The sequence below is a fragment of the Vanessa cardui genome, chromosome 2 (assembly GCF_905220365.1).
Source record: "Vanessa cardui chromosome 2, ilVanCard2.1, whole genome shotgun sequence".
In the NCBI taxonomy this organism is placed as follows: Eukaryota; Metazoa; Arthropoda; class Insecta; order Lepidoptera; family Nymphalidae; genus Vanessa; species Vanessa cardui.
The window spans coordinates 7,256,300-7,282,741 of NC_061124.1; the positions used below are offsets into that span (position 1 = coordinate 7,256,300).

At 32.9% G+C, this 26,442-nt stretch overlaps 1 protein-coding gene across 10 annotated transcripts in view; it reads right to left on the minus strand.

Moving 5' to 3' along the window:
• Positions 1-1,608: 1,608 nt before the first annotated feature.
• The window catches only part of LOC124536044 (matrix metalloproteinase-14), a 30,293-nt gene continuing 5,459 nt past the window's right edge, over positions 1,609-26,442 (minus strand). The window contains exons 3-14 of one of the 10 annotated variants that reach the window (XR_006966858.1): positions 13,658-13,787; positions 11,264-11,368; positions 10,447-10,615; positions 9,187-9,262; positions 8,294-8,371; positions 7,837-7,968; positions 7,417-7,588; positions 6,537-6,740; positions 5,877-6,133; positions 5,420-5,573; positions 2,300-2,405; positions 1,609-2,081 (exon numbers count right to left, since the gene is read on the minus strand). Coding sequence is in view for 5 of the 10 variants with exons in the window: in XM_047112454.1 (XP_046968410.1) it covers positions 1,972-2,081; positions 5,420-5,573; positions 5,877-6,133; positions 6,537-6,740; positions 7,417-7,588; positions 7,837-7,968; positions 8,294-8,371; positions 9,187-9,262; positions 10,447-10,615; positions 11,264-11,368; positions 13,658-13,811 (1,611 nt within the window). In the remaining 5 variants the exon portion in view is untranslated. Of the gene's footprint in view, positions 2,082-2,299; positions 2,406-3,531; positions 3,729-5,419; positions 5,574-5,876; positions 6,134-6,536; positions 6,741-7,416; positions 7,589-7,836; positions 7,969-8,293; positions 8,372-9,186; positions 9,263-10,446; positions 10,616-11,263; positions 11,369-13,657; positions 13,812-26,442 lie in introns of those variants that run through there. The other 9 variants (XR_006966860.1, XR_006966859.1, XR_006966857.1 and 6 more) reach the window with 9 other exon arrangements.

Sequence of the window (26,442 nt, forward strand, 5' to 3'; positions counted from 1 at the left end):
TCTCCTGTATATTTCAATAATAGTCTCCTATTTCAACAAACCGTGGTCTAAGTGTACTTGTTAATAATACAATAGCTTAGCATTCTAATGGAACAATATTTATATGAAGGTGATAGTATTATATAACAACGTTAAAATCTTATGATGAATAGTCATAAAATAAGATTATTACTTATTTTTCATAATCATTTGTACGCGACAGATACAGTTATATGGATAATTAGTTATTATGAGAATTTGTAAGCCCTGAATGATTGTTATAAATCACAACTATATTATTTGACGCTTTGCTATGATTTGCAATTTGAGACGGCCGGAAAATGAAAAAGGCTTAAAACAAAGAGGTTCCATATAGGTTTTAAATGTCGAAACAGAAACGAAATAAAATTTAAATTAGATTGACAGGCGATAATGTAAATTACGTATTGGTATATAAATAAATGCGCGAACAAGTTATGTTAAGCTTATCTGTTTGATGTGCTTTAGCTGGTAAACAACCTCTTAACCGTTTTAGATATTTCCGAGGGTACTGCGTCAAACTTCGGTTCGTTTAAAGACATTTTGCAATACTTTGAACAACACTATCGATAATAAACGAAATATGTGCTGCTGTCTCGCGATATTACATCACACTAACGAATTTACAACAAGATATACTTCAATAAGTGCAGTGCACTTTTCTAAGCCCCAGTCGAGCGTTATTCAAAGTGTAGATTCCACCAACATGTGATTGTATATGAGTCATTTTTTATCCAGATAATTAGATATTTTCGAATTATATTTTAAAAGTCGTTTCATACATTTCATTTATATATTTCAAGTTATTTCTTCTATTATATTTTATATATATCAATATATAATGATTTATGTGTCCTAAGTTTGTTCGTACGTTCCATTATAAACAGTCATTATTTATCAGTTGTTACTAATAAGTTCTAGATCATATAAATATATGTAACTATCTATGTTTGAATAAGAATTTATTTCTAATATTTCAGTCAATCGTTTAGTTTTGTGATGGTTTCATATATTATATAAAAATGTCCACAGGGCGAAAATTACCTAACTTTAATCTTCGTAATGTTATCCTTGAAATTGCCGGGATATAGTGAGAGAGGTAGTGTAGATATAAACTTTAAATTACACCATTAAGCAAACTCGGCGAGCGGCGCCGGCGAACACTGCCACAGCACGAAGGCTATAATATATTGATATGATCTAGGATGTGTCGTAGATATTTCTCGAGTAGTGATCGTGTACTAATGTTACGTAACTCTTATGTTTCGCCTTCTAAGTGATAAAGTGCGCGGAGGACGGGGCGGGCGCGGGCGGGCGGTGCGGCGGCGCGCGCGCCGGTCTCGGCCTACACGCACCGCGCCCGCCCCGCGCCCGCCCCGCGCCCGCCCCGCTCGTGTAGACGTCGTTCAGCACTCGAACTAAGATTAATATTGTTCGAATAATCGTAGACAGATTTTGAAGTTTAATATTATTTGCATTTTCCTAAGAGTTAGAACGATTGAGACAGTAGGTCGCACGACCGTGTTATGATGAATTGTGGAGATGTTTATTAAAAAAATACGTTTATGAAAATGAAATAAAAACAAAAAATATTGTCATATAAACTTGTAATTACTAACTTAAGAAGAATTATTGGAGAAACAGAAAACGTTAAATAAACCAATTAAAATACAACCATGTCTATCATTTCCCCCGAATTTGCACGGAGATTTGAATAAAAGTCGTTTTATCATTAAATATTTTATTACAAAAATCATCGCTTACGTCAATATCACACTCGAACTTACATCATCTATTTATATTAAGTATAAAAACTATGACTTCGAATTAAATTATCGTTCTCGCAACAGTATAAAAGGACGCTTTAATCACAGCAGGGCGTTCGCTATACACAATATACCGAACGCGAACAGGCATACAACGCACGATCACAGTGGAGACGCGGTGGAGGCGCTAAGTGCGCGCGCGGACCAGCCTCAGTAGGAGCAGCGCCGTCGCCAGTAGCGCGCCCGAGGAGCGCCACGAGGGCGCCGCGCCGCTGCCGCCCGTCGGCTCCCCCGAATCTGTACAACGCCAGCGCCAAGAGCTGCATTAACGACTCAGCGGCCATTCCAGAGTGCAAGCGAGAGTGTGCTTTACTCGATAACATGCCACGAACTCGATAAACACAAATGGAGTGATGACGGTGGAAAAAGATGCAATCGAAACGGACCGCGAGATCCGTTGTCTCACAGCGAGCACGGGTCTCGCGGCAAAGCAAAAGAAATGAACTGTAACCTACGATGCGGGTGAGTGATGGCGCGGCGGAGGACGTTTCGTGCCCTCCTAATATATCGGAGCCCCGAGTCATTACTACAGTCTAGCTCCGCCTGACTGAACGCTGATCACTGAAAAATGAACTTGCGTTTAGCAAGGAGTATTTTCTTTAAAGTTACCGATACCCGGGTGTGCAACTACGCTACTGAATATGTCTATGTATATACACACTCTAATCATCCATGCATCATATAAACTACGTCGGTTATAATTTAAGATCTACGATGAATAAATAGTTAATATTATGGCTCTCAAACCAGGGTAGACTAAAAAAACGGTACTTATGAGTCCATTAAAACCTAGAGGGATGTTAGTCACACTCTAAACAATAAAAAAACCAACGATTGCTTTTACTCGTGTTAATTCAATTGTATGTATTGTCCTACTATACTTTACCACAAAAAATAATTTTATAAATATTAAAGGAAATATGAAGAAAAGTTTTTTTTTTGTGTGAATCGGCCTTTTTAGTAGTAGCAGCTTCACCGGATCGGAGTCATAGAAGCCCGCGTAAGGATCTTTCTCCTGAGATATGTGAAACCGGTGTCTTTAGGTAGTTTGATAATTTTGTTTAATTGTATAGGTTTTAGACTCCTTTTACTGGATGCGATAGCATCTGTTTTAACTTATAAGAGAGAGTTATCTATGGTAAGTATGTGAATACAACTATTAAAGATGTGTTCAATACAATTTTAGTCATTTTCATTCATTAAAATTGATACTATTTTTTACTACTCAATTGCAGCTAGTGCCTTTACCATAACCTTTGCAACCAAACTCTTCTACACTACTATTATTAAATATCTAAGATATATCCAAGTTAGTTCTCATCACTACAATCCACAATCATATAAAATAACTAGATTAAAATTATATTGCAAGTAATTAAATTTAAATAAATCAATTATTTTTTTATAATTGAATATATTTATAGCTTCTTAAATAGGACAATATAATTTTATTTCTCTTGTATTCTGTTTCACGGCGTCTGTTAGATACAAATATGTATTATTACGGACGGTGAAACAGACACAAATATCAATAAATTATTGATAATCAGAAGTCAGAGTTGCTAATGACTGATAAATGATGAAATTAAAGCCGCATGCAGTTCAAAAGCGCCACCCAAAACCAGCTAGCAAGCATTGCAAATTAAAACTATCAAATCATGCATATGTGATATAAAGTAAAACGTACAGGCATCGCGTGAGAAACTCGCCGGTACTAAAATCACCGCTAATTTCTATAATCTCACTGGTATTCATATAATCCCCTATTTTACTAATTTAGTCTTTGTTCTTTATATTATTTGTCTATGTACAAATGTTCAGGAACTCTCCACCGAGGCTATTTCCTGAACCAGAAGAATGATCTGGGAGCGGATGATTTTACACCTAGAAGACAAAGACAAACACACACGTAATGCGAACGTCCCGACCACCACGGTTTAACACTTAGTGTTAAGTTTTAACGGTGACTGAGACATGAAACAAATACAATAACAATGTGCCATTTAATAAATACTCTCGACATGTAAACAAATGCGTGTCGTATCCAAACAAGAATTAACTTGAACGAACACTTTCGTAAATTATTACTTTATATATTAAATTCAGCATTATACGCACCTTCCACCAAAACGTCGCTCAAAGTGCTTAATATAAATACTTGTTTCAGATACACACAAAACTATAATTGCTGGGTGTAATAAGTGCGAATAATTTGCTGTGATTATATTGTCTTTTCAAAAATACTTATTTTTTTTAATTGTTATAAATAAAAAATGTGTGTTTTGTCTTAATGTATTGAACATAATATGGCATATTCGGATTGATGTTAATTAACATATTGAGTATCAAATCAATCCTTTAAAAGATTTATGGCCATAAGTTTCAATACATTACAAAAAGTAGGTTCAGGCGCCCAGAAGCCGTTGTCTTCTCAATGACCACCCACCGTCGACCACTGCGTTCAGCAAAGCCTTAAGCTTCTTTCGTTAGCTTAATTCAAAGCATCGTTATTTATTTGTTAAAAATATTAAGCATATTAGTGACGTAGGTTAGTTTAAATCGGCAACGAAAGTAAATTGTTAGTATTTTTAGGGTTAGTTAAATGAAGTTTAGTACATTCAGATAATAGTTATGAGTTTTTAAAGTAGTATGTTATAGTTAAACGAAGACACATTATGTACATAAGAGTATCTAAAAAATCAAAAAAGGTAGAATTGAAAGTTGAACATACAAAGATCTTATAAAAAAAACAAAGAGAAAGATTAAAATGTAGAAACTATTCTAATACAGTATTTTAACATACATTTCTGAGAAAGTAGATTTGAAAATGGAACTTTAAAACATACACATACAACAAACACAAAGCTAACATACACAACATTATACAGTGGAAGACGGTAAAATTGTAGTCACTGATGTAAATCTGAATTTGGAACATTTTTTTTTAATTATTCAATTCAAAAAGGTAGCTTTTGAAAAAGTCCAAATCAAGTAGTGTCACTGTCAAGTAACGAATTATACAGAAAATAATTCTTATGAGTCGACCACTTCGTGTATTACATGTTAAATATGACTTGAAAAAATATTTCAGCCTTATAAAAAATCTACAATTAAAGTTATGTTATAATTAAAAACCTTTTTATGAAACTCAAAATCAACAATAGTTGGAGTGGCAAATAGTTCACCTGAATGTGGAAACTTACATCACCATTATTTCACCGATTCTGACTCACTCATCTTTGCTATGTGGAGTTAGAATATGTAATGAGTGAGTACCGGCCTTACACAAAGCATCATCAAAGTATTTAGTAATAATCATTCAAATTCATCACGATCAAGATTGATATTACCTTCTACGTCACAATTCAGTCTCAAAGCTCATAGTCAATAGTCGTTTATCAACTCCCATTTTGTTTTCAGTCTATGTCCAACGAATCTCTTCAGCCAATTTTTGTTTTCAGTCTATGTCCAACGAATCTCTTCAGGCAAGTCTTCCAGTCTTCTCGTGTCATATCAAGAGCCACCCATGTCCCCTTGGATCTCGAAGTCCCCCTCGGCTGGGTGCCCGAACCTACCTGCGTCGAATAGTATGTCGCCGACATCGTCCTCCTCGGTGGGCGAAGGAGCGGAGAGGCGCGCGTTACCTCCGACGGTGCCCCGCGGCGCGCCGCTGCAGCCGAGCCACCAGTATGCCGTGGACCGCGGGAACGAAGGGTTGTCTGTGTCCACCTGGTTCATCATATTACACCATTTTATTACAATTCCACCAGAACTTTTAATGACACATAAGTAATATTTCAAATTTAATTTCCATGAACTTGAATGTTTTATACGATGTATAAAAAGAAAAGTCAAAAAAACCCAATTGCCAAAAAAATATTTTTTCTAAAAATCAACCAAATATGGTCAATAAAATCAAGCCGTTTAGGTTATCCAATTGCTTTTGAAAGAAGTTAAACTTTTTTAATATTCACTGATATTCTTCTTTCATCAATCTTCTTAGCGGACTTATTACATATTGATCGCACTTACACTGAAAGTTCTGTCGTTGAATCGCCAATAGGATCCACCCTTGAAGAAGTATGTGTAGCCGTTAGTGTACTGTAGTGCTGCATCTATGTTATCAGGGATACCCTCCCAGTTTGATAAAGGCTTGGGGTAGGTTGACTTGACTGGAGGACGTTGAGCCGGATCGAACCTCCAAAACTTGGAACCCTTATAGAAGTAAATTTTGCCGTTGCCTGACCATACGAGAGCTGCGTCCAAGTTATCAGGGATACCAGTGAAACCTAAAAATAGCAACAAGTTTTGTTAAAAAAAATACAAATTAATGTACTTAAGAGCAAAGCTTAATAGAGCCGAATCAAGATGGCCCGGTAGCAAGAAGGCATCAATCTTCTCCGATGATTTAAAACCTAAGCAAATATCACAAAAGTTGTGTGATAAATTTATCTCGTTGTATGAAGCTTTCATGTGTCTAATTTAAAAAGGAAATTCTGCCTCATATTTATCAACTCGAATGAGTTCTTCTCAAAGGTAAAGGAGACCGTGGTTGAGTATTAGAATTTACATGAAGGATTTACTTTTTGTACTTTTTGATTTGGCAGAAAGTTGAATTCTATCATTTTTATCTGATCCGTTAAAACCTTTTAAAAAACAACAGTCAAATTTCAAAACATTTGCAATTCTTACCTTCACTTATATCCTTAGGGTAATCCCCGTCCATCTTCTGGCCGTTGTACCTCCAGTACTTGGAACCCTTGAAGAAGTAAGTTTTTCCGTTCTTGTAAGTGAACGCAGCGTCGATGTTGCCGGGCAGGCCGGGCCACGCGCGCGCGATGGCGCGCGGGTAGCCCGCCGCCACGCCGCTCTCCGTCAGCCGCCAGTAATAGTCACCTGGGGAACACAATTATTAAGTCTTAGTAAAAAAAAAAAGTAAAGTAACAGCCTGTAAATTCCCACTGCTGGGCTAAAGGCCTCCTCTCCCTTTAAGGAGAAGGTTTGGAACATATTCCACCACGCTGTTCCAATGCGGGTTGGTGGAATACACATGTGGCAGAATTTGTATGAAATTTCCTTCACCGCTGAGCACGAGATGAATTATAAAGACAAATTAAGCACATGAATCAGCGGTGCTTGCCTGGGTTTGAACCCGCAATCATCGGTTAAGATGCACGCGTTCTAACCACTGGGCCATCTCTGCTCTTATTAAGTCTTAAATGCCCTTTTTATTGACATAGGTGAAAGGTTGGTCACTCCCCTTAGAAATTGTCACTAGAAAATTTTAAAGGATCTCTATGTCTGCAATGCACCAGCAACATTTAAATCTAAGATATTATCACCTTTGAGGAAAACAACAGAACTGAGTACTGCTGTTTGGCGATAGCATATCTGATGAGTGGCTTATACCTACCCACTCGGAAAACTCACCAAGATGTATGTAATCAGTATTATCTGAATCGTTTGGTAGAAAACAAGTTTAATAATTAAAAATAAATTATAAGTTTGCTATTGACCATTCAATTGAATGTTTTAAAGTATTAAAATATATCGGTAACTGTTTCTTTTTTACCTTTGAAAATAAATGTAGATCCATCGGCAGAGTTAAATATTGTGTCGATGTTAGGATCAGCGCACAAAGCAGGGTCTTCTGATGATGGCTGTGGAGTGGTGATTCTAGGAATCGATGGGTTTGGCGCAGGAGCACCTCCAATATCTATTTGTGTCTTGTGTCCGTAAAGTGCCTGATAAAATAATACAGTCTTAAGGTATATACATCTATGTCACATTAAATGATTGTAAATAAAAGTCAATCTCTTAAGAGGGTTCTAAAGTCATTTTCCAGTTTTTGAAAAAAACCGTTTTTATTTAAATAAAGAAGGCTGACTGAGAAGTAAGACAACTGATGTTGAAACCAAATTTCAGTCACCATAATATTTATTTATAGATGCATGTCCTATTTTTTTTAATCTGTATTATTTTTAATCTTTACCTGAATTCCTTGAATGTCATCCTGGTCAAGCTGGAAAGAGGGGTCATATCCACGGTAGAAGGGTGCCATTAAAGCTGAACGTACGTCACTGTGAGATAGACCAAGAGAATGACCGAACTCGTGAGCTGCTACCTGCAAATAAATTAAAGCTCTTTAATATTACGTATTTTAATAAATGAAAGTGTAGACGTCATTAAAATTATCAGTATTAGCATTATTTGTTCGGTACAGCTCCAGAATAAGGACAAAAAATCATGTAACATTTAGTAGCAACTGTTTAACTCGATTCGATGAATGGCGGAAGATAGCATATTTAACCTTATAGCAGAAAAAAATAGTCTAACAATTATGTAAAATACATTTATTTTAATGATTACGATAATTAAAGGAGATACGTATTTAAGAATATTGGTATGACATTGGTTGGTTTTTTGAGGGAAATGTAATCGGCCCTTACTTGGAAAAGGTTGGTTCCCCTTCTGGAATTAATTGACCACACTTCAGCGTCGTCAAAGTGAGCATCTCCACCGTAGACCTGTTTGATAAAACAAATAGAATTGTAATAAAAGCTTATTATATAACATATTAAAAAAAAACAATTAAATAAACATTTGTATTAGGTATTTCAAGCAATAATTGATCTGTCTAACATGACTATTTTTCCAAATGTTAAAAAAGAGGAACTACTGAGTTTCTTGCCGATTCTTCTTGGTAGAATGTACTTTCCAAGTCAGTAGTAACTTCAGTTAATATAGCTTAGACGACTCAAAAGTACTTGTAAAAGTCTACTTAAATAAAGTATAATTTGATTTGATGATTTGGTGCGTTCGCCAATGTGTAGCGTACATTCAAAACACCTTCCATTTTAGTAACGTATTATGTAAGATTAAAAATTTGTTCTACTTTATTATAATAACATTTATGTCGTAATTTACTTTCTCCCGAACAATGTCACATCCGACTTTATTTAACGTAAATGTTCCATTGTCCATCAAATCGTCTTCACGCTCTATTGTAATGTTTGCGTTGCGCTGCTATGGAAATAAATAATTTATTCCTTTTCACCACATGTAGTAATTATTGTTATAATTGTCGAATCAGAATTACATTATACGACGCTAAGATAAAAGAAATATTTATTATCGGACGAGATCATGTCATGCTTTATTAATTATTTGTTTTCAGTAAGCCTTACACAATCATTGAAATTTCATAATTAAAACTAAAACATGATAGGCAGTTTCTACAATATGTAATTAGATCCTTCGGCTGTGATATGAAAAGTCTATTGCAAGGACGCAGTACAAATATAACATTAGTTTATATAAGTGTGTATCTGTGGTAACTTACCGGGAAGTAGGCGTGGGCGAGGGTACCACCGGGACCGTCGAAGGGGTCGCCGTCACCGTGCTCGCCTTTTTCGAATCTTTGTGGACAAATAAATTCTTTAATACATACACAAAATTCAAAGCTTTAGAAAGACCTGTGATTGGTGGTTTTGAAAACTTCATATTAACGAAAAAGTTTTTGGTCTTGATTACAAAAATGGAATCCTAAATTAATCTCTGAGAGTGCCCTGATTATTATTATACATATAATAATTTATTTTATTCTTTGGTATTTCAAAGAGGAAAGCCGGTTACTTGCTTTCCATAACAGTTCAACGGGACATCCAAAACCCTTGTAAGGTAACATAATACTTTTAGATATTTAAAATAAAATATTTCAATCTAACTAGAGTAGTTGAAAGCATTGCTGTTTAGCAATAGATTAACCGAAAATTGTGTGGTACCACCATTAAAAGATTTTATAAAAACTATTAAAGCAGTGAGCGAACGATTTAGTTACGCAAGGCAGATTACCATTGTGTGACGAAATCGGACATTTGATTCAACAGTATTGGGCATTTTTAAGGTTGTCATTGTCATCAGGCACGTTTAACATTGTCATTTACGTTAGACGTATTGCTAACATCCCGTTTCAATTTTATTGTAACATGTAGGAAATTTGATAGACTTACAGGTGAAAAATTCAATATCACAATATAATTTTAAACATTAATATTTAGGTCTTCTAATCTTAGCTTTAATTCATATATCATATCATATCTTTAATTCATATAGATCATAATTTAGTATAGTGTGCGGTTTAAATAATCGTACAGGAAATCTAAAATGATTTTTGATTTCGATTTTATAAAGCATGATTATGCAATTATAATAATTCACAACTTTCTTTATTCATAACGAAACTGTATCATTAGGTATGGATATTAAATTAGTATGAAGATTGATTTATCGAAAACCATTATTTTTTAAATGCAAATTTTGACAACGTCCTTTGCCTAGTAGTGTGTACACCGGTGTTCATGGGTACGCCACTCCGAGGTCCTGGGTTCGATTCCCGGCCAAGTCGTTGTAGAAAAAGATCATTAGTTTTCTATGTCGTCTTGGGTCTGGGTGTTTGTAGTCTTGTCGTTACTTCTGATTTTACATAACACAAGTGCTTTGCTACTTACTGTGGGATCAGAGTAATGTATTTTATGTTGTTGTTCAATATATCTTTTAAAGACATCAATGTAAATATATGTTTATATAATGAAATAAATACCTGATTTCAATATGTACTTGTCCAGATCGTTTCTGTGTAAAGGTAAGGTCTGTGTAGTCGGACCACACGGAGAAGGCTTTCGCTAGTTCAGTGTCGACTTCAGCGCGGTTCAGACGGGATGGATACTTCGAGATCTTGTATGTCAGGTTCTTTACACGCCACCTCGACCCTAATTACGAATTATTACATAAATTTTAGAATATAAATTGGATACAAATAATAGCATTTTTTCTGTTAGGTAACAAATCGGAGTTATGTCCATACTATTCCCATTTTATTAATCCCTCACTGTGTTTTCCTTCACATATGAATTATAAACACAAATTAAGCACATAAAAATTCAGTGGTGCCTGCCGGGGTTTGAACTCGCGATAATCGGTTAAGATGCACGCATTTTAATCACCGGGCCATCTCAATTAACGTATATATTAATTTAATTACGTGTCATATAAATCAAATAAGATATAGTTTCAATTTATCCAAACAGTTAAAATTTGATTAATATTCCGAACAAGAATCCTTGGTCTAAATGTAAGGAATTGATAGGCTGTGACTAACGCGTTAAAGAATTTATACAATTTTTTTATTCAAAGCAATATATAAGCAACTACCATAGGAACTTATACATATATACATAAGTTGGCATGTGAACACGATCTAATTATTTCTTCTGAGAAAACTCGATTTCCTCACAATATTTTCCGTGAACGCTGAGCGCGTAATGTAAATCTTATTATCTTTTTTTTTATTTATCCATAAATCACTGCATACGATTATGTTAATGATATATATTTTTTTATACAAAGTAAGTATTCACCTTGCAACGCGTATCTCTTGGCACGGCTTTCCCCAAAGCCCACTTTGTCTTTCACACCACACCTTGGCAAAGACATTAATTTTTTCGTTTCTTCGTCGAGTTCGCCTGAAAAATAAAACATATTTAACATTAAAACAACAGCTGTTTCATCATTCTATCATATCAAGGAAAATATTTAAAACTTTTTTCACAATTCTGCCTCAGTATAGATTTTTGGTGTAGGATATGGCAGAATTTCATTTGACACATCCCGATAAACACAATGTTGGTTCCACACACGACACGTTGGTTAAACCTACGATAATAATCGATTATGACCGACGTATCATTCATCAAGATTGACATCTCTCTTTTGTACTTAATATATCACTGTTTATATAGACATGTTTTTCAAATAAATATACTATTAGAAAACAAAAACTGCTTGTAGTTTTTCGAAAGGTAATTTGGAAAATGCAGTTTTGTTATTATTTATAACTAACTGATTTCTTTGCAAGATAGATACGTGTTTGAAAATTGACTTACAATTAAATAACACTTTATTTAATTATAAGACAATTTCTTATAAGTTAAATACATTTATATACTTAACAGATGTCAAGGAAGTAATTAAACAATCATAGCAACAAAAACTGTAAGAGGAAAACGTGAACAGTCAGGAACAATGGTTTAAAAGAATACCATAGTATAATAATAATTGAAATTCTATATGACGGATCGAATAGAGTTCTTCAACTTGGTAACTTAGAAAATCATACGGTAAATTAGAATAACAATTTAAAAAATAATTATTTCATTGAGAAGACAAATACGGTGAATTAAATTTGAAGAACAATCAAAATATCCAACTACATTTGATTTGTAATGGAAAATCATAATTGACGGTCCTTATCCCACTGTTGGCTATCCCATGATTTACTTGCTTTGCCAAAGGGAAACAGTCCTTCAAAAATATTCTTTTTTATTATGTAGTTAATTCGAAAATTCGTAAGTTATACTATAGATTTAAGCCAAGGCTTTGAATAACAAAGTAAATTAATACAACATATTTGTGTACCAATATATTCGTTTTCCAGTTAGGTATTACGTATAACAGTAATACCGCGAATATTTTATACTTTACCAATGTTTAGGAACTGCGCGAGTATCCTAAATGAATAATTTATGTGTGTTTACTTCGTTATTTGGTTACATAATAACTGCCCCGTGTAGAGGGACCAATAAACTACTTTTCGTGTCAAATCACGTACGCTATAATGAAGATTCAAGTTCAACCCACGTAATGGTATGGTATTTGAATAGTTGGATGCCAACAGTGATTTCGCAGACTGTAATTGCATTGACAATGTCGTTTGTAACTCGTGACAACGCGAATTAAAATGACACACACATACACAGTAATGTGCACGTCCATTTATATTTTTCTGATAACTAAAAAATAATATAATTTTTAACATAACACACTTGGATTATCCTGAGTGTGTCATTAAATTAAATGTTCTTATCTTAAATATTAAAAATATTATCTCCCATTAGAATAAAATAATGATAACATCGACGATATTAGAGAAAGATGAGCAGGACCAACCACTTTCTGCCAAGAAATTTTTAAACTATCAACTTCATAACTTTAGGCGCTAAATTTTTTCTACAGGAAAAACCAACAACGTCTTATAAGACTTTGTGGAGCAATCGGTCCAAATCTGGATATCGGAGTTCACGGCCTTATTAATTAGCCGCAAGACCGTCAAAGCAAATCTGTCAACTGTACTAAATCGTTCGCGCTCCTTACTGGTCTGCTCAATAGATCGAGCCTGTTATTTCGATGACGTTATATTACTTAACAACAATACAATTCGAGTCGACCGAAGTTCACGAAGCGGCAAGGTCATGGTGCTCAGATATGGGTTACCATTGGGTTAATTACGTCAACCAGCAATTCAACAGATGCACTGTCACGCATACAAATCGTGCATTTTCCTCTATAACTGGCGGTAATGTCAACATTAATCGCAATTTGACAGCGTTAAAATTTATAAATTGTAACCACTTCGCGGCGTGTTACTTTTGATGAGCGTTACTGTTACGCCCTCGGGGTTCACAGCGGGGTATTATCATCTATAACCTTTCTCAATAACATAAAATTTCTCAAATGAGAACTGGTAAGTCTTGGTAAATCAAAACAGCTTACATCATCATCATTACCCTCCTGTCCTTATCCCAATTTTATTTGGGTTCAGCGCAGCATCTCTTCCTCTTCCTTACTTCTTTATCGGACGTCATCTCACAAGTAACATTCTTTCTAACCGTATCTTCTTTCCCATAATCCACCTATCGTTTCTTTTATAGAAAACAGCTTACATATATAACAAAATATAAAAACTTTATACGTACCAGTGTTGTTCAGTCCAGCAAAGCTTTGGAACTCCGATATGGCTCGTCTCCATGAACTCTCGTCCATGATGTGACCGCTGGAGGGATTCCGTACCGACGGACTGAGGTAACCATATTGCGCCAAGTACATCTGGAAATTCATGTCATAATCAGACTGCCGCATCCAAGATTGGATATGGACCTTTGTCATGATGATGGGTATTAGTGATGGTGCAAATAAGCGGAATATTGGGTGATTTAAGGTCAGGCAAGGAAATCATATCCATATCTTTTTATTTATCGAAAAAGCTAAGGCAGACCGAAAAATTGTCCAAATATTGTAAGATGGACAATATCGCTCATAAAAATTTGACGTAACAGTTTGACGTCTAGAAGGTACCTAACCAAACATTATGCAGTTCTACCGTTAAGTATATTATGAAACTACCAGAAAAGTATGATACAATAATGGAGATTGTTTTAAAACTATCTATCTGTAAGCGATGGAACATTACCAGTTGCAATTGCTTAGATAAACATTGTACTTGATTGTTTTTTTTTTTTAATAAATCTTCATAGCCTTGTATTAATCGCTCACTATGGAAAATAATAATAATATATTCATGGCGGAATTTCCTTTAATTACGGAACCCGTACTACATAACCACATAACAGAACAACGATGAATAATACCGACATATGAGTAATGTTAATGAATGACCGTACTACCGCGTCGTGGAGTAATTTGGAACAAGCATTAAATTTTATTTATATTATTATAGATATTTATAAAAAAACATACACTATTTGTTGCAACTAAAGGCTTAAGCATTTAAATTGTATTAAAACACACCAGATGTTTAAGAAATTTAAGAAGACAAAACTTTAACATGGCATTTTAGTTACAAAAACAAATGATGCATGAATTGGAGTATTGATTCAAGGATTTCGTTAATACAGGATAACAGCAAATATAACCTCAAAGCAAATACATATATATTTATTTATTACTTTTTCCTGTATGGTTAGTACCAGATGACCATAACAGCCAATTTTAAAGACAATGAACCGAAGGTATAGGTAACCCAAGTAGTATGAGTACAAACACAAAATAGCACTCTCTATTCGCTTCCTCTCATAGCCCAGTATAGAAAGCTACCATTATCTCATCTCCGGAGTAGAAGTGGAAATTTCTTTAAAGAAAAACCTAATTATTGGAACGATTATTTGAACCCTTGATATCATGACCTGCAGTCGTTTAAGTGTGCCACTTGCCCCGGTAGATAATCTCTGTAGTATTCAATGTATGTATATTATGCAACCACTTTGTCATCGTTGAAAATAAAAGTATTTATTGATGAAGACAAGAAATGTTCCGACAGCGGGAACAATAGAATGACAAAAGATTAAGCCTCACGCTACGAGATTATCAACGATTCATAGATTAACCTACTAACCGTCACTGTCGGTATCAAGAGCTCAATGAATTTAGTAAAATTATATTACGAAACGTAGCATATTTATTAACCTTTTTCTGACGCAAGAAACTGAAGAAAATTCTTTGTAATCCGAGAAATATTTTGTTCTACTATTTTATTATATACAAACATAAATATAACAACATTTAGTATTTTGTGATCTTTCATAAATAAGAAAATCAATGAACTTAGTTTATCAAAAAAGTCTATAAGTAAACAATTAATAAATTTTTATCAACCCAAGGCGACTATTCTGCTAAAAGAGCAAGCATTTAATTCTTAAGGCGACACATCACTCGGCTTAGCATGTTTGCATAGTGATATCTCTTTATTACCCAAATATTGGGTGTTTTCACGAACACATGTTCCAAAGACTGAACCTACAAATAACTCAAGAATGTCAAAATATCAGTGCAATGCAACTGAGCGAACTAAAACAACCGACGCAAATGTTTGCTTTTCGTGTGTGACAAAAGAATAAGAGACAGCATGTCATCCCGACCGATTCCAGTCACGGCCGACAAACCAGTCAAGTACGACACAAGCATGTGCCCAAACACAGATGCACTCTGTATTCCTTCATTTTTGTAATCACAGAAAGACAGATTGACAGCAGGACTAACGCCTTTACGTTCTTTCCGAGACACAGCAGTGTACACTACCCCTTGCTTATAATATGGATTATCAGATCAGCAAATAGTTCACCTTATAGTGGTCACTACCGTTCATAGTCAAATATTAATCATTTCTTATATCGTGGACTGTTCGTAAAATGTTATATCCCTTGTACCTGTTGCACTGGCTCTCTCGCCCTTCAAACCGAAACACAGAAATACTGAGTAAGGCGATAGAATATCTAATGAGAGGTACCCACCTCAAGAACGATAAGTGAATAGCCCACGTCAAATGAGGTGTTGGCATAAGGTTTTACGGCATACTCCTATCGAGCCAGTCACCGAACACTATCGTACGAAGCGCAAGGTTAACCCACCAATGTTTATTAAAGAATTTGATAAAGATAACGAACCATCAAAAATTAGTCATTCATCTAAAATATCTTTTTTTAATAGTTGTTTCGTTTTTTTTCCTTATAAATGCAGATACATAATAAATGCATCGTATTTTATCTTTAGGTGCTTTAATGCCTTCTGTATTTACATTTACTTTCAAGTATAAATAAAGTAGATAAGTCGATTTGAGCTTTGTTTATCAAAGTATTCATTATGTTTATAAAAATGTCCTTAATTTAATGCATTGTATAATCAGTCATTGTTCTATATATTTTAATATTTGTTTGTGTTTTTTCTTAGCAATACACTTGTAGAGTTTACATTATAAAAATCATAAACATGGGCGTCATTTTCCGATCGTTAACACCGGCTCCTTATAGGAGATGGAAGTTCAAGTCGGTACCGTCCTTGGCAGCGCGTGCGCAGCATGTCAATGGGGCATTCAGTCTGGCACCAACGTTCTTTGTCTCATCCATACAAGCTGCATGAAATAACCCTTGAAGATATTGACAAAACAATCTGGTGTTGTTATATTCAATAAACATGCATAAATATATATCTGTGTTTTAAAAGAACTTTTCAACTGTTAACAATAAAATATTAATTTTAATATTATTAAAACAGATAATAATTAAGCTCGATATGAAGACGCATAATTTTAAATTTGTTTAGATTTTTACAAAATTGATTCAAGTGTTATTAAAATAATTCTAATTTGAAAAACCAACTTTACAATTGAACACAAAGCTATGATTATAAATACATAAAAAGGTTACATATGTTTTATGATTCTAGCCTTGCACATTTATTTGTATAAATAAAGAAAAAAAAACCTTAAAATAGCTGTCAATGACAAAGAGGAACGGCTAAGGAATCAGGTGCGTTGTGTACTTTGGACAATACTAGGGGCGTTGACACATGCATTGTTCTCCAAACATTCATGTGCTGCACTTGAATAACTGTTAAAATTGTGACAAGTTTTAACAGTACCTACATTACACATTTGTATTTACAATTTAGTGTGTGAAGACATCTTTATATTCAAAGGTATAAGGGTACGTCCTATTGTATCGCAGATTAAACTAAGACTTATTTTGTCAATATATTTGCTGAAGCTCTTTTTATATAACAAAAATAGCCTTCCAAAGTCCACATTAATAATAATTTACACGATGTACGATGTAAATGGTTGATGTAATCATACAAAAATAGCTTAAGCTTGATTTTTAATATTAAATATTAAAAAAAACTCCTTTAAAAGGTAAAAAAAAAAAACAAAAAAAAACCAGTAACTTAATATTGATTGCTGTAAAAACTACTCATATTCTACGGTCTGTTTATAATTTACGAAAATTACGACGTTTCCTAAAGCTTAACTTTATTCGAGTAATATTCCTCAACAGCCGGAAATAAAAACCCGATATCTTATAGCAACTTATAAGAACTGCGAATTATTTATTAATTATATATGACCGCTTACTCGAAGAGGCCGTAAGTAATTAGTAAAGAACCGTAACAAGACATCATAACACGAACTTTGAGGATAATGTCAAGGTGGGGCAAAAATTTGGCACAAGCGTATCGAGGTCAGTATGCCCTCGTAACGGTCGCAGGCGCAGCCTCTGACAATCATGTATTGAAGTAAAAGGCTTCGGCATCGATCGTTACTTTCTTCAAAGTATGTAATTTATTTATAAAGCTTTTTTTTGAATCGGAGCGAAGAAAAAAAGTACGTACAAATAGTAGTTGATAAAAAATACCTATTTTAGAAATGTATTATGTATGTATGTATAGTATGTATTATGTATGTATTCATATTGTTTTTTATTTTAACTAAATATTAAAAAGCTATGGTACATCGTCTTCTAAGCTCATTATAATCCTTCCAGTTTTTTGGGTGTTTTTGATAAACGAAATTCAAGGCAAATTTATATACCCTCAAATTTATAATATTATAGGCAACACTAAGATGAAGAACTATGTTATTAATATGTTTTACAAGCGGAGGTTCAAGTGCATTAGATCAATTAATGGTAATACATTCAGGCGACCTTTAAATGTATATTTTATAAAAACAAATTGAAATTTTATTAATATTTATATTCCAGGATAATTGATACATTATTTATTGCAAACTTATGTTACCTACTATTGAATATTTATTACGATATATATCATATATTTTATACTTATAGTAAATTATATATATTGCTTAATATAAATATTTGTATTTTATATATAAAACGGTCAAATAAATCCAAACTCCTCGAGAGAAGAATCTGTTTTCCCATCTGTGTTTATTTTAGAAATATTACTTTATTTATCACAAATCAACAAGGTATTCAATAATTATTCGATAAATTACTATGCTGACTGAAAGAGAGGTACTGCTGTTTTCGAGTAATTTTAACGAAATGTTATTAAAAAACCTGTTTACGAATGACCTTTTGAACTGATGAGGATTATTATTTATAAAATTAGTCATGACTGATCAATCACGTTTTAATACGTAATACAACAAAACTATGCGATGGTTATCTTATAAATGTTTAATTTATGTAAATTAGTAAACTGGTTTACTAAGGTCTTTGTTCCATACGGAAACACTATAATAAAAAAACTTGTATTAAATTCTAACTGACGTATATCAGTCGAATTATTCCATAGAGTATTAATATATTTATACGGACATCTCGTTTTTAAATTTCGAAATTCAAAAATCGTTAAAATATAAATAACCTGAAGTTTTTTTTTTCTTTTAAATTATAGTATTTGAAACAAAAAGGATATATGTAGTTGCGGAAAGTACTTCCGCCTGAGCCCTTTTGTTTATACAGTGCGTAAGACGTTGAATCATGGCTTACCTTAATCACGCGCCTCTATCGATACTATGGCAAACATATTTTATCATATAGTCATTGTATTTTTTCACGCCCACTTCTGCAATCTTTATTGAAAGAACTTGCTTAACTCATAAATAAAACGATATTTCTTAAAATTTCTATAAATTAAAAAAATATAATAAACTTTTACGCGATACTCGATAATTTTCCCGCCATGACAAGTATCTGACAAAATTTATGTTGCCAAATTAAAAAAGATAAAATTATAACAGAAAATTTATAAAGAAACAGTTACTCTAAGTATTATGTTCGAATGTCCTACATTATGAAAAGCAATTTATATTTATGGCATATAATCAATCGCTTTAAACCATTGACAATCGTATATACTTATTAAGATATACTAATAATATAAACTGTGTTTATACGAGTAAAAACTACATATATAATTATAACAATTCATATATTTTTATTGTCAGTAAGTTTTACGTTTGAAAAGTTTCTGCTGTCCGTAAGATTTTGTCTTGTTTAGTAATAAACTCAATATTTAAATCAAAATATAACTTAAATTCAAAACAGTTTCTTATTTACATAATTTGTAAAAATATTATGCAAGGTGTGTTACAATAAACACGTGTAAAATAACATAACACAATAGATACACGCCGATTACACATTGTACAAATTACTCCATGCGGGCTTTTTATGTTATAGTAATCACACTTCATTATACAACAAATAAACACAATAGTATTTACTTCAATATTAAATATGGGATAAATTATCGAAAAAAATAATAATAATATATTGGACTTTCATATCTTTTAAGCTAATTTATGTTTTAATGAAAAATAATTAATTTGATTATAATAACTACACGCCTGAGACAGAATCGTTTTTTTTTATTATTTAACATGGGACCACTGCCTTGTATAACATATTAAAAAAAAAAACTATCGAAAAGCGAATACTCAGAACACATCAAATAATTATTTAAATATGGAACAATAATATTTTATATTTTTAGTACGTAGTCAATTTTGATTTGTTCATAGTATTTATGATAATACCGCTATCGTTTAATAATACAATTATGTCATCAATTGAATTCCCCCGTTATCAGCTGATAGCTACTGTTGCAGCGATACTATATTAGGAATGACAAAATACTAAGGTGCTGCCACCTCATGTTCTAGGAAGTATGCATCTGTTCTAGGCAATGCTGATACGCTTTTTGGCGGACGTGCAACACGTGCAAGAACTAATAAATACTTCCTTCTAACTTTTGTTAAGTTTCAAACATCGAAATTCTTTAATTAAAATGGCAATGTTTTATTAACTTGCTGTTATATATCTGGCCTTTCATGATTAATTGTAATAACTATTAATAATAAAGTACATAATAAAAATATATGTATATATCTCCTAACCAAGCTAAACAGTGAAGTTGTTCCTCTTTTGACAAGTAATAGTTAAGCGAATGTCAGTTTTCCCTCCATTTATACGTTTTTTTTTTTTAATTGCGATTGCAACAACTACGCTCAGACTAAAATTACATTGTATGTTACGTATGGATAAAATCCTTAATTACTTAATACGCCCACGTTTTATAAAACATCGAAAAACAATTAAAATCAATGTTAATGAGATTCCATAAATTACTTGCTGTTATTGTTCAAAATATGTTATTCGTATGTGTTAATGGGGTAAGTGGCATTCGCGTATTAGTTGCACGTGTCTTTCGATATTACGTAGAATACAGATGAGTGAGATTTCGCAACGCCATCGCAAAACTCGTGGACTCTATAATATTCGTGGTATAATTGGATCATTTAAGTAATTTAATTGATAATTCGCTCTGTAATTGTCTAATAAACAATGAAATGTGTTGGAAATATGCACGCTGATTTTAAATTGAGATAAATTGTATTGTATCGTTATTCAAGATGCTTGAAGTAAATATACTTTATGACGACACAATTAATTTACTGCCGATGTTATGAATCTAATAAAAATCAAAATATTGTTTTTAAATAAATTAATTAAAGCTCTATTGCATGATCTTGTTACAGTATACAGTGAAGCTACCAAGAATTCGAAAAATAGATTCTACCGAGAACCAACGGGAATCTCAGTATTTAGTCTTTTCCAACATAATTAATAATAATTATACATATGCCAAATATAATAAAATAGCTTTACCTCCACAGATAAAACACGTTTTAAGGAAATATTATAATTATTTATCATAGTTCATTCGTTCTTTCATTCATTCATAAGTCCTCAAATTTATTACCTTTAAAGATTGTTTGCGCACATATTTTTTAATTTATACAATTTAATTGTTATGGAATCAATAAATTCCAATTATTATTGTTTATAATTACAATGATAGTTATTTATAGAGACATGAGAGGTGTTACAGGTATTTGTAACATTTAAGTAAACAAAGGATGAATATCGTAGGTTTTAAAATTACTAGTAGATACCGTACGCAATAGAAATAAGCTATTTAACATGGAGCTGTCGAGTTTTTAAATATTTATTGCTTGTTTATGTTAAATAACAAAGAGGATGTTTTTTTAAAGGTAATCCATTGTAAACACAAATATTTTCAATACATAATTCTTGGTGTTAGAAGGATTATTACAGTAGTTTTACTTACTAGTATAGTCATTGAAATATTAACGTTATACGTAGGGTTTAATGATTTAAACATTACATCCTTAAATATATGATAATAATTTAATTTCCCAGCCGGAGAATTATTCATATTTTTATATTACGGATTCAATAAGTACTAACTCGAAACCTGCTAAAAAATACGATCATGAAATAAAACACAAAATGTATATGACTTATGTAATAATTATCATATCACTGCCTTTAATTTATGCTATTCAATTGCGTCGATTTTCATCAATGATTATTTACGAGTGAGATACGAAGTGAGTTCTTACAGGATAACACTCATAAAGTCGGAAACTAAGTATTCAATAGTAATATATTTAAATATTTGAACAAAGTTTTGATATTAAAAGTTAACTGTGGTATTTTACTTGATTGATAAATGTAGTTCTCACACTGAGACTAAATCATTAAATGATTTGTCTGCCCATGAAATGCACATGCAACGTAGGTATATAATTAATGGTGCAATTAATAACAATTACGAGACGATTGACAAAACATTAAAATAGAATACGTTGCGTGTAAAATAGCATTTTCCGAAGCGTATAGATATTTTTTTGCCGCTCAAGTCGCCTTTTGTCCGTTACACTCATGTTCTGTCACGTGGACGAGCGAACTGTGACTTTTCATAATTGACCGACCAATCATCTGATATTACACGTGTAATAAACAATTATACCATTTTACTAACAATCAACACTTAAATATACATCGCTGTATTATATTTCCAAATATAACACTTGTTGCATCTATAACTTAATTCCGCCAATGTTCATACGAATGATATAAATATTTAATGTTGCTTTTTGTAATGACTTCTAGTACATCATAACTGAACAATTGTCAACGGCCATGTAGAGAAAACTACATCAGAAATTACGATAAAAATGACGAGTTGTAGTAATGATAGAGCGTCAATGCGAACAATGAGAAGTGATCATCAGAGGACGGTGGCCGTGGGGCGCGTGTTGAAGGTCGCCGAGTGCTTCCTGCGTGCGTGACGAGCATGCGCACTGCGACACCACAATCCAACACAAACCTCATATTAATATGCCACTGCTAATCAATCTGCACTGCCTCAAACCGCAAAAAATGCTTGAGTCATTTCGTCTGCGACGTGTCTCGCTAAAAGCAAACTCATCATTTACAAATACACGCGCGAAAATATGAAAGAACAATGTTTAAACTTTGCTACCATCGAGGTGACCCGGTCGCTTTTTGTACGCGGCCGATGCTATTGTCCTCTGATCTGGATAACGGCGCCTCGATATTGAGAACGCCTAATTTTCAGTTTTAGACACTATAAACTCTGAAGTCGGCCAGTTCGTTATGTTAATCATAAACAAGTAACCGTCTGTCTAAACACGTTTGCAATTCTAAAAATACATACACGCAAATACTAAAAATATATTTAATCACACCTCCTATCTTCATTTCTGCGAAATTTTACATGCATAAATTTCCCAGGAGCCAAAGTCGTGACTAGGGTTTAACTAACTTCTTTGGCGGTATAACGTATTTTAAATATGTAGTATATTTTTGCTCGTTTATCTCTCGGAGCGGTGGGTACGGCGCGGAGCGATCGCGAGATACGGCGACCGTGTAACAAGCGCATAACAAAAAGGTGACCGTCAACTAGGCTACAGTTAGGTATGCTTATCGCGTGTACAATCCTAAAGCTCGTCGTTAGGATTTAAAAACTACTAAAGACAATGGATATTACAAATGATAAATCTAATATATTGAGGAAACTTTAACGTTTACGCATTCCACCCATAAAAATTGTAAGTGCAAGACATTTATACGCTGCGCTATGTTCAAGAGTTCATTGTTCTATGCTACGGCGTAGGAAATTTTACGAGAGATGTCCGCTGGAAGGGACACGCGTCGAATTTTTATATCGCATTAATCGTGCGTGTGTGATAAAAACAAAGAACAACACTAGTTCCTCGCAATATCTTGCGTCCATTGTTTCTACAATCAGGTATTTGATAGGAGAATGACCCCCTATAAAAGGGCAAGTTATTCATAACAGTTCCCATTGAAAATGACAGGAAACGCCCGGCTTGCGGTAAAACAACAGGGAACTTACTCACGTGACTTTAAAGTGCAACGACCTATTATATTTGAACCTTAAATCCCTATCGCGCATAACATTGTTTGTATTCAACACATTTCGTGACTCGATTATATGAAACGGTCTTCTTCAACCGGCGGTATCCTAGTAACCGTTTCAGCAATTCAATACTTTTAAGATTGACAGGTAATCCGAATGTGTTTTGTTTCGCAAAAGTAATTTTATCACTCACAAGAAAACTTGTTATTATACATTTTCATGGTTATATTTTTATATATTAAAGTAACCTATATATCGAACAGGAAAAACGTACATACATAAAATATAATGGTTTTTCCACATCACGACCTGTAATTTGTTACAATTAAAGGCAGTTACTAAACAAAATCATCCTTTAAGTCGTTTTCTTAGTGACTAATCACGACAATCATAATAATTAGGTACTTGGATTTACTTTCAATTAGCAATGTTTCAAAGATACATACAAATATTGTTAAATAGTATTAACACGTATATAAACGAACGTATACTGCTTATACAGTATGTAGGTATAAGCTATACGCCCTGCGACTCTCATGCCAGCCCCCATTTTACCATTTCATCAAGCTTATTTCAATGGTTTTGTGAAAAAAAAAATAACCAAATTAAACGCGCAAAATAAAATAGACGAATCAATATCACGTCTACTTAATTGACAAGCTGTATATAAATTATATTGTATATACAATACACAATGTAAATTGATTTAAGAAGCTTTAAAATATTGTCGATAATTTTACGTCACTAATTTCGTCTTATAAAAATGACTATACGGAATAAGACCGATATATCTTGTCTGGTGCTGCCATTATTTTTACGAGAGCTCATTATAAAGTGAAAATCGTCCGTTTTGAAATTGTACTTAATAACAATTAAATTTTAATATTTGTAAAATATGAAAAGGGTTATTAGAGCGCGGGCTTACCTTGACATCGCTAGCTTATCAGATTTGAGTAAAAATTTCTCAAATAAAGAACAATTGTTATAGCCATTTTAACCTCGATCGAACAAACGGAACTATTTTTTATAATTTCGTTCAAACTTACACAATCAAATTAAAGGGCATTGTTAAATATTACATTAAAATACATTTATATTTTCAAATAACGCAATGTATGTAGAATTAATGAATACAACTCAAACATTACAATAAGCTCATTAACGAAAGCAGATAATATTATTTGAGAATAATGACATTCTAAATTCAAATTTTAAAACAAAAATATATTTCATCATAAAAATAAAAAAGGATTTATATATAATAAATAAGGAGTTTATTAAATACATTTACACATGTTGATTGGGGCATAGTTTTTTAGCATTTGCCCTTTTAAAACACAACTCGGGTTCTGCTCGCTATATAAAATCTACCCAAATATATTTGTATAGCAAATAAGCGATTTCATATTTATAAACATAACGTTAACCCAAGTATATCTTTCCTATGACCTCGAACTTGTCGAACAAGTCCCCAGACTGGTTGCTGTGAGTCATATTGTACGATTTCTAAGAAACAGTTTAGCACGATTTCCTACTGAACCCTAGGCATTCCTACCTGACTCACCAAGACCGGCGGAACCACTTTATGTAATCTGTTCCGGATAACTAGGCTATTCGGAAACAGGTAATATTTATATCATATACAATTACGTCATAATTTCTGTCAAATAATATAAACATACCTATGTATTTATTATTCGTTTATTTTAATATTTTGTTTAAACGTTCAGAAATATAAAATTATATTTAATTTATTTATTATTATTTAATATAAATTACGAAACTCATTCTATTTTATTAATTATAAAAAAATCTCTATATAAATATAAAAGAATGTAATACTTAAGTTGTTAATGACGCAGACTTTTAAAAAGTATAATGACCAATACGAGCTATGTAAACATACATATGTTTAAACGTGAGTCATGTATTACGAAGCCGATTTCAAAACGAAACACACACTTTGATTATGTGGTAGAGTTTGTGATCTTTATCTTGTTAGGGTAATATTCGTTATGAATGAATGTTACTATCAAGGAGCTACTATAAATAAAGCCAGATTCCACTTCACACAATTTGAAGGTATAGTGCGAAAGATTCTGAGAAACGTGACTCAGATATGTCGACCAATAGCGAGATCATTTCCGATTTCGCTTAATCGATTTATGGATGATGTAGTACTCACATATACTTAACGGAACTCATATAAACATTACTCATTGGAATTAATTTAGTTTCATTTTTATTAAAATACTATCAGGTAGTAAAGATTAATTACTAATGTATAGATCGCGACGTCGTACGAGACTATTAGTGATATTTTATTAATATTTTTAATAATAATTATAATTAAAACATGTGTCCGTCCGTAGCAGTCTATCTTGCTCCATAGCTTTCATCAAATTCGTTTGAATGTTTTGATCGTGAAGGCAACAGACAGACTATTACTTTCGCAATTATAATATTCGTATAGATTATGGCTTTAACATATGAGCATTATTACGATGTTCTGAATCAATTGATTGTTTTATATGAATTATTTAGTACGGTTAGTTATAGCGATATTAATGTCATACCAACAATCATTTTATTTATACCAACGAGATATTCCATTGTTTGTTTATTAACTGACGTAGATAATGTTTAATATGGATAAGACGCTGAAATA